We start from the raw sequence: 14,326 nt of genomic DNA on the forward strand, positions 1-14,326 counted from the left end.
CCCCCCCCCCCCCCAATCTAAAACATCATCCACGAGACACTTGTATCAGAACTTGTTGTTGTCAGCACCCTTCACCCTGACTCTGACTCTGTTTCAAAACACAACCAAAACTAATCAGTTATTGTATTTATTAAAGCCTTCTAACTGATAGAGAAAACTCTGACTTTCAGCTCAGCGTAGGTAGATAAGTCAGAAATGTTGGCTGGTGGTCCAACCCCAGAGACACGGTCGTGTCGCGTTCTGTCTGTGTTGTTTTGTTGATGCTGGCTGATATTTTTCCTTCTGCAGCCAACCTGGTTCATCTGGCTTTGACTGAGCCCAATATGGTGTTCTGGCTTCAGCTAAACAGGCAGAGCTCTCTTGTTTGTTTGTTTTTGTTTTGATAATCTCTCTTCTTATCTGCACGTGGAAGAAATTGCTGAAGCGACGGCTGATGGGACTTTATTTTGTCCGGGTTGTCACGCTTTCATAGCCAAAGGTTGCACAGACGTTATTCTTCAGAGTCATAGAAATCCTCTGGATGTTGTTAAGCTGTCCGCTTCACGCCTGATGTTAAAAGGCTCATGTGGTGGACCTCTTTGCCGTGGCCGCCTGTGTGACGTGAGGGCGAGACCTGAGCCCAGACTCATCTCAGAGTGTGAAAAACACTTGGACTGTTGAGGAAAACCCAGATTGGTTACATCACTTGTAACATTTTACAGTGGATTTCATTTGGTTTAATAATTTATGCAATTTTGTTTACATTTACAGCATGGCCGAACTGTAAAAATTTAACCTCTATCTAAAATATTGTAACTACAGATTGTATAAATAAATCTGGCGATCCATTTTTTGACATTGATTTTAAACAGTGCCTGTCAACATGTCCCCCTGTGTTCTCAGTCTTCTTAATCTGTGAATTAAAATTAGAATAACTAAACAAACTAGAAGCACTCAGAGAGTACCAACCTTCACCAAGGCCACAGCGGGATTAAAAAACGGTGCGCTCCTGATATATCCTGGATCAGCGCCAACATATAATCCAATGATTTTTGTGACAACTCCAACATTTCCTGAAGATTTCTTCATTAGTTTTGACCTGATCTTTGCTAACAGACGGACAAACAAACCAACGGACACAACCGAAATAACTTCCTTGGTGGAGGAAACTGAAGGGTCACATGTAGGAGCAGAGACACGTTTTTAACAAAGGGGTTACCTGTGACTTTGACCTTTGACTCCATGCACATTGAAATTCGCAGGATTCATCTTTGACCCATGATGTGTCCAGTTGTGGAGTTTAACCTTCCTGTTATACAGCTGCAGAGTTCTGTCACCGTGACCTTTGACCTTGTACCATATTTGACGTTTCCTGAAAATTTACCATATCAATTTTATTTATAAAGCACTTTAAACACCCACAGGACCAAAGTGCTGTACACAATCATAAGATACGAAATAATCAATAATAAAACAATAAACAATGTAGTAATGAAATAATTAAATAAAACACAGTAAGACAAAGTCAACAGTTCAGACTGTGCCAAAAGCCAAGGAAAAGAGATGGGTCTAAAGAAAGGATTTAAATAAAATCAGAAAGTGAAAATTTTCATGAAAATCCATTCATAGCTTGTTGAGTAATCTTGTACACAGACACACACCCCCACACACACACGCGCACGCTACTGGAAACATAACCTCCTTGCTGGAGGTAAATATTATATTGAGCATTATTTATTTTAGTTTTAAGACTGAAACGTGGTATTTTTGCTCATAGCCATCATTTATTTATGTGTTGTTATTCTGAATGATAAACTTAAAAGGCATTTTTTTACAAATATATTATAGTTTCATAAAACAAATGTCTAATATTGATTTGGGATTTCAGAGTTCATTTGTTACCAGCGCCTGTACTAACCATCACTGTGTGTGTGTGTTTGCGTGCAGATAGCAACCACTAACCCCCTAGTATCAGAGCGACAGGAGCTGTCAGTGCTGCAGAAAGAATACGCCAATGATGACACAATTTATCAGCTCAAGATCAAGGTCAGTCTGCAGCTGCAGCCACATCTGGATTCAGCTCCCATCCAAACTGTGGCTTCATCCAACAGCTGTCAGTTATAGTCCATAATATGGATCAGCGCTTGGTTTTTCCAGCCTAACTGCTCTTTGCTTTTCCATCTCAGGACCTTCATAAAACGTACTCGTACATTCGTAAGACACGACCAGATGGGAACTGTTTCTACAGAGCCTTCGGTTTTGCACATCTCGAGTCCCTTCTGGACGACAGCAAAGAACTTCAGAAGTGAGTGGCTTCGTTCTAAACTGCTCATGGGGGCGGGTAGGAAAAGATTTTCCAGCTCTCAGTGTGGAGCAGGGGTCAGTTTAGGCATGTTTGGTCTCATCGTGGCAGCAGGGCATGCAGATTCTAGGACTCTGGCTGCTTTCTAACTCATTTTCTTCCCAGTACTTGACCATTTTCAGAGCAGCATTTTGTTTCTGCAGCTTAACTCTGAGATGTGACTCACTCAGGGATAAAAGAAAAAACGCTTCTAAACTCAAGGGATGAGCCAGTGTTGGGTCTGTTCCTGTTTCTTTAGCCAAATCTGTGAACAAGGGGATTCGCAAAAACGGTGTCACCCCGTAGATGAATTCCTGGAGGATGAAGCATCTCTTAGGTCCTGTCAGATCTGTACCGGACTGTCTTTTAAAGAAATGAGTTCCAGGCACCAGGGGTAGAACGATACGCTCAGCGCTCAAGGCGGGACAAGATGCAGGGTTCATGAGACCAAACAAGATTTGAACCAAACTTAAAGATGTGACATAAAAGAAAAGAAGAGGGGTTCAAGTCATTTTCATAAGGGGTCAAAAATAAAACGTGGTATCCGTCGTTAAAATGGATGATTGTGGTTGTACGATTTATTTGATTATTAAAGACACGGTTTCTGTGTTTAGGTTCAAAGCAGTTGCAGCTAAAAGTAAACTTGACCTGGTTAACGAAGGCTTCACCGAGTTCACTATTGAAGACTTCCACAACACCGTGAGTATCCTGCAAAGACCAAATCCACTTCTTTTTCCTTTTCATTGGCAAAAAGTATGTGATTATTTTCTCTGTTGTCTGTCTGTATCTGCCCGAGTGTTCTTTAATACGAGTCAGTGAATACATGTTGGATTTATCTAACAGTAATTAGTTGCATCAGATTCACTCCCAACCAGTTTCCTCCTCTCCTAGAGGTTGACCAGTTAATCAGCTGATATTGGCTACTTTTTAAATCTGCAATGGGCCGTGCTTGTTACCTACATCAGTCGACCTGTTTGCTACCTTCTGCTCTCGTTTCCTGTATTTAAGAAATGGGGCTGAAACAATAGCTGTCAAGCCTAAATGATAATACGTCCCTGATTGTTTTTTTTATATCAATAGATCAATAGATCTCCTGTTTTTGCTGTAAGATGTCCACAAATAAAAGGTCAGCAGATTAAAATCACCTTTGATGTGATCTCTGGTTTGAGACTGACTTCAGTTTTACTATTAAAGACTCAAGAAGTCAGTCCCTCAAAATGTCCTCTTGTTTTTGTTTTTATTAATGGTGGTCTGAGGCACACGTTTCATTCTGCCTCGTCTGAGACCCGATGACCAGACAAATCTAATATAAATGGAGTTGATCTCTTTTTACTCATTATTTCCCTGGGAAACTTTTGTCCTGCAGTTCATGGACTTGATCGAACTGTGTGAGAAACAGCCCAGCCTGCAGGAGCTGCTGAGCTCCTTCAACGACCAGAACGTGTCCGACTACGTGGTCGTCTACCTGCGGCTCCTCACCTCGGGCTACCTGCAGAGGGAGCACGGCTTCTTTCAGCATTTCATCGAGGGGGGGCGCTCCGTCAAGGAGTTCTGTCAGCAGGTAGGTGGTTTCTGAAGAGCACTGCTTGTCCTCCATCTGCAAGAAAGGGTATACAGTTGTTATTTGATAAACTAAGTGTGTTTCACAGTCTGAATTTTTTTATCTGTTCTCCAAGGAAGTAGAGCCCATGTCTAAAGAAAGTGACCACATTCACATCATCGCCTTAGCCCAGGCCCTGAACGTGTCCATCCTGGTGGAATACATGGACAGAGGAGAAGGAGGAACTGTCAATCACCACGTCTTCCCTGAAGGGGGAGACCCCCGCATCTTCCTGCTCTACAGACCGGGCCACTATGACATCTTGTACAAATAACACTCCCGGTTGCTTCGTCGTGGCGCCGTGCTCCGCAGCGGTGCGTTCAGATTAACTTCAGCAGCCACGCTGATCATACATACATCTGTGTATGAGACGATAACTCATTTATTTGGAAAAATAAAAAAAAAAACAAAAAAAAAAACATTAAAATCACATTATTTCACCCCCCCTCCCCCTCTTGCTCCAAGACCCCAAGTTCACCGTCAGTCATCACAAAATGGTATAAAAAAATTGTTGGAAAAATAGAAGTGACTCCAGCCGTTTAGTTGTACAGTTTTTTCTTCTTTTTTTGTGGTTGTAAATGTTTATCTACTTGCTTTGTTTGATTCTCTTCCTTTGTTACACTGCGTTTCATTGAGTTTTATTAAAGCGATTTACATCTTATGTGTTCTGTCATGCCTTGTCTCCCCTCAGATATTTCTGAATTTTTATTAACATTTCAATACTGCTTTGTCTACACAACATCTTAAACAGGTTGCTCAATAATTAAAACCAATTAAAGGATTGGAGAAAATTAAGAAACATTGAGAGTTTGTAATAACTGCTGGTCCCTGTAATGGAGAGGACATTCATCAGTTGGATTGAATTGCCTCTCTGAGCACAGCAAAACGAACAATTTTTACTTTATTAATTGAAAATTAATGTTAATTGTTTGCTGTACAGTCTAACCAAAGATCGTATATAATCGCGGTGATGCTTTCTCGTTCACGTTTTACTGACCCGCTGTGTTGGTATGAAGAAATGCGGTCAGAGTGAGACGTCCGTCCTGCATGAGGCTGAAACAAGCCAAGATGTCTCCGTTTACAAAGTTACTGACTCTGACAGGTAGACGGTTATTTGTCGGGAGTGTACGGCACCATTCATCTCTAACAGGTAAAGTTAGTTATCGGGAGTCAGGACGGCTTTACTGTCTGGTGTAGTTTATGTGACACTAGCGCGCGTGGCAGTGCTAATATTGACGTTTAGCCGTGTTAGCTAGCTCGGCTACTGCGAAGTGCGTTTTATCCCAATTACAGCAAATTCCACTTTGTTTTTCTGTTCAGCTACATGCGACTGTTTATGTCCTAATATATTACTGACACCGACAACATGAAAACACTGTTCTGGATGGCTGACATCAAAACAAAGCTTTTAAGTGTTTGTTTAGACAGCAAGCTAAAACTAATAAACATAGGCATATTTTTGAAACAGGTTAGGACAGTTAGTCTGTTATATCTAGATTTCTGTTAATAATTAAACTATTAAAACACTACCATTCAGTCAGTATAACAATACAGTTTAATAGCACTATAAAGAGTCAAGCTTCAAAATGACTAAACAGTAAAGTTTTTCTGGATTACTGCATTATTATCTGTCTGGCTGTACCTAAAAGCTTACAACTGATTTTGTGTTTTTGTTTTTTTTATCAGATAAATTATAATTAAAGTGAATAAAATGTCTCCATGTGTAATTTAGGGGTGTTTACTGAGGACTTCTGTAATGATTTAATTAAAAAGTCCTTCAGTATTTGACAGGACAGTGTCAGTGGACCTAAGTGGTGTCTGTACATCTGCTAATCATGGTATCCTTTCTGTTTCTGCAGCTGAACTGATTGAAAACATGGACAGGAAATCCACCTGGGACCGCTTCTACACAGAGACCTGCAGCGGGACGCCCACCTTCAAAAACTTTGAGTGGTTCTTCGGCTTCAGTTCTGTGCGAGACTTCATTATGCCCCTCCTGCAGGCGGGGTCCCGTCCAGACTCTTCACTCCAGGTCTTGGATTTGGGCTGCGGAACGTCGGCCCTAGGTCCGTCCATCTACAGGGAGTCCGCTGTCCCGATCCGGGTCACGTGTGCTGACCTTTCCCCCGTAGCCGTGCGGCTCATGCGGGAACACGTTCGAGCCGAAGCCGTCAGGCCTCGCAATCCCTCCTCTCATATTGAGTTTGTGGAGCTGGACTGCACACAGCTGGACAAGCACCGTGGTGCGGACAGCCTGGACCTTATTGTCGACAAGGGCACCACAGACGCCTTGTTGAGGTCCAAGGAGGGGCAGGGCAAGGCTGCCCTGGTGCTGAGGCAGTGCTTGAGGGTGCTGCGGCGCTCAGGATCTCTGCTGCAGTTCTCAGACGAGGATCCCGATGTCAGACTTGTGTGGCTGGAAACAGCCGCGCAGGAGCAGGGGGGCACAGCAGCAGACGTCGGGGTGCAGGAGGTGGGGGTGCTAAGAGGGGTCTGCTACTACTGCTACCACGTGACTCCCAAACATGTTGTAAAGTCATAATGTACCTGCATCTGGATGGGCCAAGTGTCAGAGGAGTAATTTATTAAACACGTGTGAGACACTGAAGTGTATATTTACTTGTGCTACAGAGTGCATTCAAAGCAAATAAATAGGTTTAAGACATTCTGCCTGTCATAAAACACACTTGATGTGAGAGTTAAGTTAGAGGTATGGTGCCACATTTCTTCCAAATACAGAAACTTCAGTCTTCTGTTTTCCTTCGTGGATATTTACTGCCATCTAGTGGCCAGCCGACACATTTCAGCTCACTGGAATGTCAAAAAAAAAGCCAATAAAATGAATACAAACACAGATGCCCAGAGAAGCTGTGGCTCTGTTAGTACTTCACAGGGACACTGGAATGTCACATCCGTTTAATTCTACATTCAGGCAAAATCATTTTCTACCTCACATTGTTCGGAATGGCTGCAGTGGCTCGCAAAAGTGTTCAACCGCCTTGGCAATGTCTGTGCTTTGTTTCCCTACGAGCTGGAATTTAAAAAGGACCCTTCTGGTTGCGTTGGAGGGAGGGGGATCTTTGGATTTACACAACACAACTAATAAAATAGCAGCCTCGACTCCACTGGCACACATACATTTAACACCAATGTTTGGTTGAGAAACTAAACCTATATATATATATATATATTTATATAAAACTGGCCTGGTTTGGACTTTTAGCCTAGCCTGGATGAAGACCTTTGCCTTTTCGCCACATCTGTGCTCTATGACTGATGCCATGTTTGATAAGCTACTAACTATTAGACAGAACATCACTTCAAAGATGACTGGACTATCCTTTTAAAATAGAAAGAACAGCAACAAGAAAGTGCCAGACAGAGTGCAAACAGACAGAACTGACCCCAAATAGTCCATGGCAACTTTAAACAAATGTGTTGTTATATCAGTTAGTTCTCAGGATATGTGTTGGGGATCAGTCTCAACTACTACCACGCTAAATCTTAGGCCAGTATCTGTAAAAGAACTTACAAATACTGTTAATTTGCGAACAGACAAACGTACAGACGCAGGCAATGATGAACTGATTCTCATAGTTGTAGTGCAATTAAAACAAAGAAGACATTCTCACTTTATTTTTAATCAATGTAAAAAGCTTCGTTCTACATGATTTGTACACAGCAGCTGGAAAAGGAACACCCAAATGATTCAGATTAGAGATTTACCAGAGAATGAGAGGGATTTACCTCTTATTGCTTGTTTTTAGACACGTATTCGTTAAGGAAAGCTACTAAAAAGTAACATTTCAGTGCAAAGATTTACGGGCAGTCCTCATCACGTTGCGCTTCAATCCTGACGGTCGTCCTTTAAAACGAGCTGAAGAAAGTTTCCGGCTCCTCGTCCTCCTCTTCCTCCAGTTGGGCACCTTCGCAAAAAGCCGGCGGGATGAGGTCTTGAGGTTCTGAGATTCCGATGACATTGTTGAAGAAGCTAAAAAATAAAAATAAAAGGTTTACTGGCAAGCAAGACTAGAGGTGATGGAAAAAATACCCAAAGGAGGAATTTGCAATTTCCTGCTGTTAAGATTAGTTATATTGTTCTACTTTTGGTAAAATATTCAACCTTTAAACTGTTCCTGAGTTTTGTTTTGGACACTTGTATTGCAAAGTACTTCGACATCAGAGGGAATTATACTTTACTTCCTAATCACAAGATAGATTACAGATTCTATCAAATACTGAAGGGGTTTATGAGCAACAAAGTTCCCTCTTGCTGTTTCCTTAAGAATTAAAAGTATAAAAAGCATTTAAAACAGTTTGAGTAACAGTAAGTGTGGGCTCCTCCGGTATTCTGGTGTCTCAACACAATGCCAAGGTGGAAAGACATCAGCAATGACCTTAGAGAAGCAACTTTAGCTGTCCTTCAATCTGGGAAGGGTCTAAACTATTTGGAGTCCATCATTTTACAGAAAGAAATATTGTTGTAAAACCAAACACATATCAGTAAAAATGCCTTATAGTAGCTGTCAGCACGGTGGTGGAGGAATGATGGTTTGGGCTCCTTGCAGTCACTGAGTCGAACACGAACTCCTCTGTGGACCGAAGGATTCTGGACCAAATCGGGTCGAAAAAGAGGACAATGATCCCAAACACAGCAGCTGATGTACAACGGAACGGCTCAGAAAGAAAACAATCAAGGTGTAGTAAAGGTCCAGTCAGAGTCCAGAACCTCAACCTGATTGAAATGCTGCGGTGGGACTTTAAGAGGGAGGAGCAGGAATAAATATCTACAAAACTTCCAACGAACCGAAGCAACGTTGCAAAGAAGAGCGGAGCAAAGTTCCTGCACAACCATGCGAGAGACTGATGAAGTCCTACAGAGAACCACTACTCGGAGTTCTTGCTTCTAAAATGCTAAAAGTGGTTCCACAAAGTACTGAACCATAGTCGCTCTGCTTCTGCATTTTGGATCAGTTCCTGTTTCGCAGAGAGTCGAATGGGTTAATGTGCCACATGTTGTTTTTCTACAGAGGTTGTGCTTGTTTCATTTTAAGACCTGGAATAGAAACAAGATCTTTTTTTTAATTTTTGGGTTAGAAAGACGAGGTATTTTCTTTTCCTTTTGACTGTAGTCCCTGCTTATACCACCAGGAAAGTTTTCAGAGACAGTAAACAAAACATATAAAACCTCAGCACTCTGACTAATGACTAATGGAACCATGGTATGGTGTACTATATGTACAATATGTACAATGTAATGGTGCATTTTAAAAGGCATGACTGACCTGGTCACCACCCATTCCCTGTTCGGACTATAAAACAGCGTGCTGATGGGGATGCACCCGAACTCTGTGACAGTGCTCAGATACTTTGCTGCCAAAACAAAAGCAGATCACAGGTCAGACGAGTCCACAGCGGGCCAGACTCGAAATACGAGCAGAGCAGCTGTGTAATGAGGTAATCAAGGAAAGTCATGCGCTGCATGGCGCCACATGCTTCCTTTCACTTCCTCTTCCCGCACCTGTTTTGTTCCTCATGTGCAGGTCTCCAAACCAGGTGTTGACCAGGACCCCCTGTCCGGGGCCGGAGGAGCTGCCCAACACGGCCTGACCCAGGAAAGAGGCATTCCTCGGGATCATCAGAGGGTGGAAGCGTCTATCCAGACGTTTCTTGCAGCAGGTGTGGTTCCTGTAGTGCAGCTTGTACATGACCCCCTGCGGGACAGGACGGCGTTAGCATCAGCAGGGACACAAATCACTTTAAAACACACTCGTACACTTTCTTGTTGCCATTACATATTTGTAGAGCAGGAGGACATTAGAGTAGAAGGTTTTGTTGCCGTAGTTTCCAACTTCTCGCAGGCGGATGCGTTGTCCTATTGAGTCATAGGTGTACTTGGCGTACACCATCAGCTTCCCGCTTTGCGAGGACTTAAAACAGAAATACATGTAAGTTTTCCTGGCTTCTGGTTTACTTTGTAACTCTGATTTGAACTGTTGAACTGATTAGCTGCGACTGAACACTCTGAGACTTACCACAGAGAGGGAACCGGTCAGCAGTGGCGGGGAAACTGTCAGGATTAAAGAGTTCGGTCAAACAGAGCTTTGGAGCAGTTATGGAAAACTTCAGAAGAAATCCAGCAGGATAAATGTCTTTCATGTGTGTGTGTGTGTGTGTGTGTACTTACAGCATGGTTTGGGTCTCTGAGCCAAGCAGCCCACTGCCAAACACACAAACAGGACGAGAGCTCTCATGTTGTCTGGCGGCAGGTTCACTGTCCTCTTGAGCTGTGAAGGATTATTGACTACTCGCTTCCTTTTAAACACGCTGGGGAGTTCCTCCACTGCCGCGTGTTTCTGATTCCTCCCTGGTTTACATACCAGCCCTGGCAGAGAATAACCTCTGCATGTTTGAGTGCAGGTGGTTCAGCTGGCAGACACTCGGATGACAGATCTGCCCTGAGATCAGGTCAATCATTTAATCCCTGCATCTTCTTTTTTTAAATCAGGGAGGTAATTCTTACAACCTTTTGAAGTAATGGTAAATGATCGCTCCTTTAGCTTCCTAACCTCTCCTTAGCGGTGAGATCAGATTTCATTTTGACTGGTTACACAGCAACAAACCCGTGATTATTCAACTTCTGAGAAGCAGGATCTGAATCCAGTCGTACTAGATTCCAGCTATAGATACAACTAAATCTGAACATGCTGAGCTCACAAAAACAAGCGCATTATTGAATCTCTTGACAGAAAAATAATTAAAAGACAAAAGATTCATCAGTCAGGCAACAACAACCGAGCACTTGTTTATACAGCTTTAAGGTGATGAGGTTGACGAAACCCAAACACAGCAACGCAGGATGCAGGTACAGGAGCAAAACCTGACATTTTATCAACAACAAGTAAGAACCACAACAGAAAACAGACAACCTGAAAAAGAACTGAGCAGAACCGGGAGTAAAACAACCAGGGAGGGTGACTGCTGAATGAGGACTGAGTATGAGCACAAGACAGGTGTGCTGATAACAAACAGAAGACAAGTGTGCTGATTATAAACTGAAGACAGGTGTGCTGATAACAAACAGAAGACAGGTGTGCAGATTACAAACAGAAGACAGGCGTGCAGATTACAAACAGAAGACAGGCGTGCCGATTACAAACAGAAGACAGGTGTGCTGATTACAAACAGAAGCCAGGTGTGCTGATAACAAACAGAAGACAGGTGTGCTGATAACAAACAGAAGACAGGTGTGCTGATTATGAATAGAAGACAGGTGTGCTGATTACAAACAGAAGACAGGTGTGCTGATAACAAACAGAAGACAGGTGTGCTGATAACAAACAAGACAGGCGTGCTGATAACAAACAGAAGACAGGTGTGCTGATTATGAATAGAAGACAGGTGTGTAGATTACAAACAGAAGACAGGTGTGCTGAGAACAAACAGAAGACAGGTGTGTAGATTACAAACAGAAGACAGGCGTGCTGATAACAAACAGAAGACAGGTGTGCTGATTATGAATAGAAGACAGGTGTGTAGATTACAAACAGAAGACAGGTGTGCTGAGAACAAACAGAAGACAGGTGTGTAGATTACAAACAGAAGACAGGTGTGCTGATTATGAATAGAAGACAGGTGTGCTGAAAATCTACCATTTTCTCAAACATTAGAATTTAGGTTGGACCATTAGAGACTTTTGCCCTCTTTTATAATACTCTAATGTGACGGCTGGTAAGGTTCTAACTATTGATAACTATTAGACAGGACATCTTTAAAATAATTTTTAGTTTCTGTATCAAAAATACGTTATTGTTACTTAAAAAATGTAATATATTTTATCATTAATTAATCTTGGTGGTTGTTTTCCCTTAGTTGCCTCCATCTTGTTGTAAGGTTTTACCCTCACCTACACCACCTCAGTGGTGCTACACGAAAAGTCCCCAACAGGGCAGGGGTTTGTATGACTCGTCTGACTTCTTTTTTTATTGACATTTACATCAAGACCGTTCATCACACATACATGATTGATAACATTTGAATCATTTTGACTTTTTGACAGGGCTAAAGCAGTTTCCTGTAAATCCCTCTGACAAGTTCAGCTCCTCATCTCATTAAATCATGTCAATAAAACTGACAAAATGTTCAAATTTTGGTGTTCATATGGGTTGGACAGGACTTTGCTGCTTCTATGAAAAGGAAAATCCAAGTAAATATAATTTATTATTATTTTTCATCTCCTGGACTTTATGTTTTATTAAGCATTAATTATGAGTGAAATCACAATTGATATAATTATATAATTGATATTTATTTGTAGCAAACATAAAAAAACACTTATTCATGAGTATTAATCCACGACAGCTGGATGAAATATCTGTAAACGATATCAAGAATTTTAGCCACTCTCAGCATGTTCAGAACTGCTGCTTCATCAAACCCGACTGCTAAAAAGGAAGTTTCTTGCGGCGAGCCATGCATCATCATTACGCCACACCGCGACTCCGAGGGAGTCTGGTGCTTCAAAACAAGCTGAAGAAGGCTGCAAGATTCTCCTCCTCCTCTTCCTCAGGCCGGGCGCCGTTACAGAACGGCGGGGGAGTGAAGTCCTGAGGGTCTGCCAGTCCAGCAATGTTGTTGAAGAAGCTGAAAAACAGAAATGAAGCAGACAAAAAAAAACAATCAAATCATGCAAATTCTTTTACTCAGGAGCATCAGAATCGAATAGATTTTTAGGTGTCTAAGTTCAGGCAGGATTGACGGACTCCTCTTGTATAATTTGGATTTTAAAGCAATAATCAACACTCAGCCTGCTTAAAAACTGATTCAAATTAGCTAGTTCAATTGCTATGCATTGTGTCAAAATTTTACTTAAAACTTTGGCATAAACTAATGATGTCAGCTCTGTCTGTTAGCAAAATATCTAATGAACTATAGGATATATTTTAAAAAAACTTTCAGAAAGTAATCATTGGGTGTACATCCTCAACTGATTTACTTTAGGAGTCAACCCAATCCAAGATGGCTGCCGCTGGTAATCAAACTTGGCAAGCACAAAAATGACTTTAACTTAGTCAGAGTTTTAGATGTTGAGCTAAACCTTGAGTTGGCAGTTGCTGAGAGTCGTCCTCTCGCATTACCGTGTGAGATTGAGCACATCATTTACAAGGTTTGACCAAAATGACTGCAACCTCTTTAATTTTTTCATCATCACATTATCTCAGTTTAAAACTCTGACATGAAAGGCAGGGGGTAATTCGCATTTCTTCCAGGACTGCTACGCCTTTAGTAATGATCTGTTTTTATGGCTTGATTTTATTCGAACAGCCATGATGTGAGATTGGTAGTGAGAATAGGGAGCAGGCGGAAGAGAGCCTGGAAAAGTGGAGGTTTGAGGAGAGGGACAAAAGTCAGCAGAATCCAGACAGAACAAATCACACTGACAGGACTGAACAGATTGTGGTTACTGCCTCATTATGCACCGACCTGACCATCACCCATCCTTTTTTGTCCGTACAGAACATAGTGCTGACAGGAAGACACCCGAACTCCGTGACGGTGCTCAGGTACTCGGCTGCAGAAACAGAAGCAGATCACATGTTGGCCGAGGAAAACCCGCAACCAGACAAACGGGACAAACGAGTGGAGTCAAAGTCATGTGCTGCTTCAAAGCACATGACTGCTTTCCCGATGTACCTGTTCCCCTTCTCATCTGCAGCTCCCCAGCCCACGTGTTGACCAGGATTCCTTCACCCGGAACGGAAGAGCTGCCCAGAACAAACTGACCCACTAAGGAGGCGTCCTTTGGAACCGCCAGAGGGTGGAAGTCTTCGGTCAGAGGCTTCTTTACACATGTGCTGTCCTTTGAGTCAATCTTGTACATGATACCCTGCAGGACACGACGGCATGACAAACAGGAGCATTTCTGTAGAAATCTGGAAGGGCGCCATCGCAACTGCTGCCTTAAATTCCAACAAACACGAACCCTTTTTCAGTAAAACTTCATTTACAGTTGATTTAAAGTTGCAGTAAACTTCTGTGTTTCTTTTGTAAAAGCTTAAGTTGAGAAAATGTTGATGGTTGATGCAAGAAACTTACAAGAAGCGAAAAGACAACGAAGAACAAAAGCTGCTACCAGTGGCCCATTAGGGTCACCATGGTAACCGCACACCATGGTTTGAGTTATATAGCAGTGAGAGACACAAAGGCTGAAAGAAGGCAAAAAATATCTACATTTTGGAAATGATTTTGGAAAGTTTTACAGTTTAAAGGCTAGAGCATGGGACATTAAGTTGAACATTTGTGAGGATCTGGGTTTTGGTTCCGCCCTCTGGGCGGCGCCACTAATTATTTTTCCACAGGTGTTCCTCATACCACTGATGAGACCAGCCAGGATTTAAGCAGCAGGC

General features: G+C 42.3%; 4 protein-coding genes across 4 annotated transcripts in view; 2 read left to right on the plus strand and 2 right to left on the minus strand.

Moving 5' to 3' along the window:
- otub1b (OTU deubiquitinase, ubiquitin aldehyde binding 1b) overlaps positions 1–4,581 on the plus strand; it is a 9,002-nt gene extending 4,421 nt beyond the window's left edge. Inside the window, exons 3-7 of the mRNA XM_017422053.2 lie at positions 1,927–2,025; positions 2,166–2,284; positions 2,935–3,019; positions 3,687–3,881; positions 3,997–4,581. Of these exons, the coding sequence (XP_017277542.1) occupies positions 1,927–2,025; positions 2,166–2,284; positions 2,935–3,019; positions 3,687–3,881; positions 3,997–4,194 (696 nt within the window). The 3' untranslated portion in view covers positions 4,195–4,581. The remainder of the gene's footprint in view (positions 1–1,926; positions 2,026–2,165; positions 2,285–2,934; positions 3,020–3,686; positions 3,882–3,996) is intronic.
- A 320-nt stretch (positions 4,582–4,901) lies between these two features.
- On the plus strand, positions 4,902–6,585 carry cskmt (citrate synthase lysine methyltransferase). The gene is made up of 2 exons (XM_017422068.3): positions 4,902–5,070; positions 5,780–6,585. Exons 1-2 carry the CDS (start codon positions 4,968–4,970, stop codon positions 6,460–6,462), a joined length of 786 nt encoding a protein of 261 aa, XP_017277557.1. The 5' UTR covers positions 4,902–4,967; the 3' UTR covers positions 6,463–6,585.
- A 932-nt stretch (positions 6,586–7,517) lies between these two features.
- On the minus strand, positions 7,518–10,265 carry LOC108239380 (ependymin-2). The gene is made up of 6 exons (XM_017422058.3): positions 10,108–10,265; positions 9,956–9,990; positions 9,716–9,850; positions 9,442–9,634; positions 9,206–9,293; positions 7,518–7,911 (listed from the first exon to the last, which is right to left on the minus strand). The coding sequence occupies exons 1-6, from the start codon at positions 10,172–10,174 to the stop codon at positions 7,788–7,790; spliced, it is 642 nt and encodes a 213-aa protein (XP_017277547.1). The 5' UTR covers positions 10,175–10,265; the 3' UTR covers positions 7,518–7,787.
- A 1,942-nt stretch (positions 10,266–12,207) lies between these two features.
- LOC108239374 (ependymin-like) overlaps positions 12,208–14,326 on the minus strand; it is an 18,903-nt gene continuing 16,784 nt past the window's right edge. Inside the window, exons 4-6 of the mRNA XM_017422051.3 lie at positions 13,614–13,806; positions 13,404–13,491; positions 12,208–12,563 (exon numbers count right to left, since the gene is read on the minus strand). Coding sequence (XP_017277540.2) covers positions 12,440–12,563; positions 13,404–13,491; positions 13,614–13,806 — 405 coding nt within the window. The 3' untranslated portion in view covers positions 12,208–12,439. The remainder of the gene's footprint in view (positions 12,564–13,403; positions 13,492–13,613; positions 13,807–14,326) is intronic.

The sequence above is a fragment of the Kryptolebias marmoratus genome, linkage group LG7, assembly GCF_001649575.2.
Source record: "Kryptolebias marmoratus isolate JLee-2015 linkage group LG7, ASM164957v2, whole genome shotgun sequence".
NCBI classification, from domain to species: domain Eukaryota; kingdom Metazoa; phylum Chordata; class Actinopteri; order Cyprinodontiformes; family Rivulidae; genus Kryptolebias; species Kryptolebias marmoratus.

What these genes read in the sequence shown, in the direction of transcription:
- cskmt (XM_017422068.3), top strand. Translation starts at nt 4,968, where the DNA reads ATGAGGCTGAAACAAGCCAAGATGTCTCCGTTTACAAAGTTACTGACT. An exon ending in GCACCATTCATCTCTAACAG is followed by an intron (nt 5,071 to 5,779) that starts GTAAAGTTAGTT and finishes CTGTTTCTGCAG; the next exon opens with CTGAACTGATTGAAAACATG.
- LOC108239380 (XM_017422058.3), bottom strand. Translation starts at nt 10,174, where the DNA reads ATGAGAGCTCTCGTCCTGTTTGTGTGTTTGGCAGTGGGCTGCTTGGCT. An exon ending in TCAGAGACCCAAACCATGCT is followed by an intron (nt 9,991 to 10,107) that starts GTAAGTACACAC and finishes TAATCCTGACAG; the next exon opens with TTTCCCCGCCACTGCTGACC. An exon ending in TGACCGGTTCCCTCTCTGTG is followed by an intron (nt 9,851 to 9,955) that starts GTAAGTCTCAGA and finishes TTCTGTTTTAAG; the next exon opens with TCCTCGCAAAGCGGGAAGCT.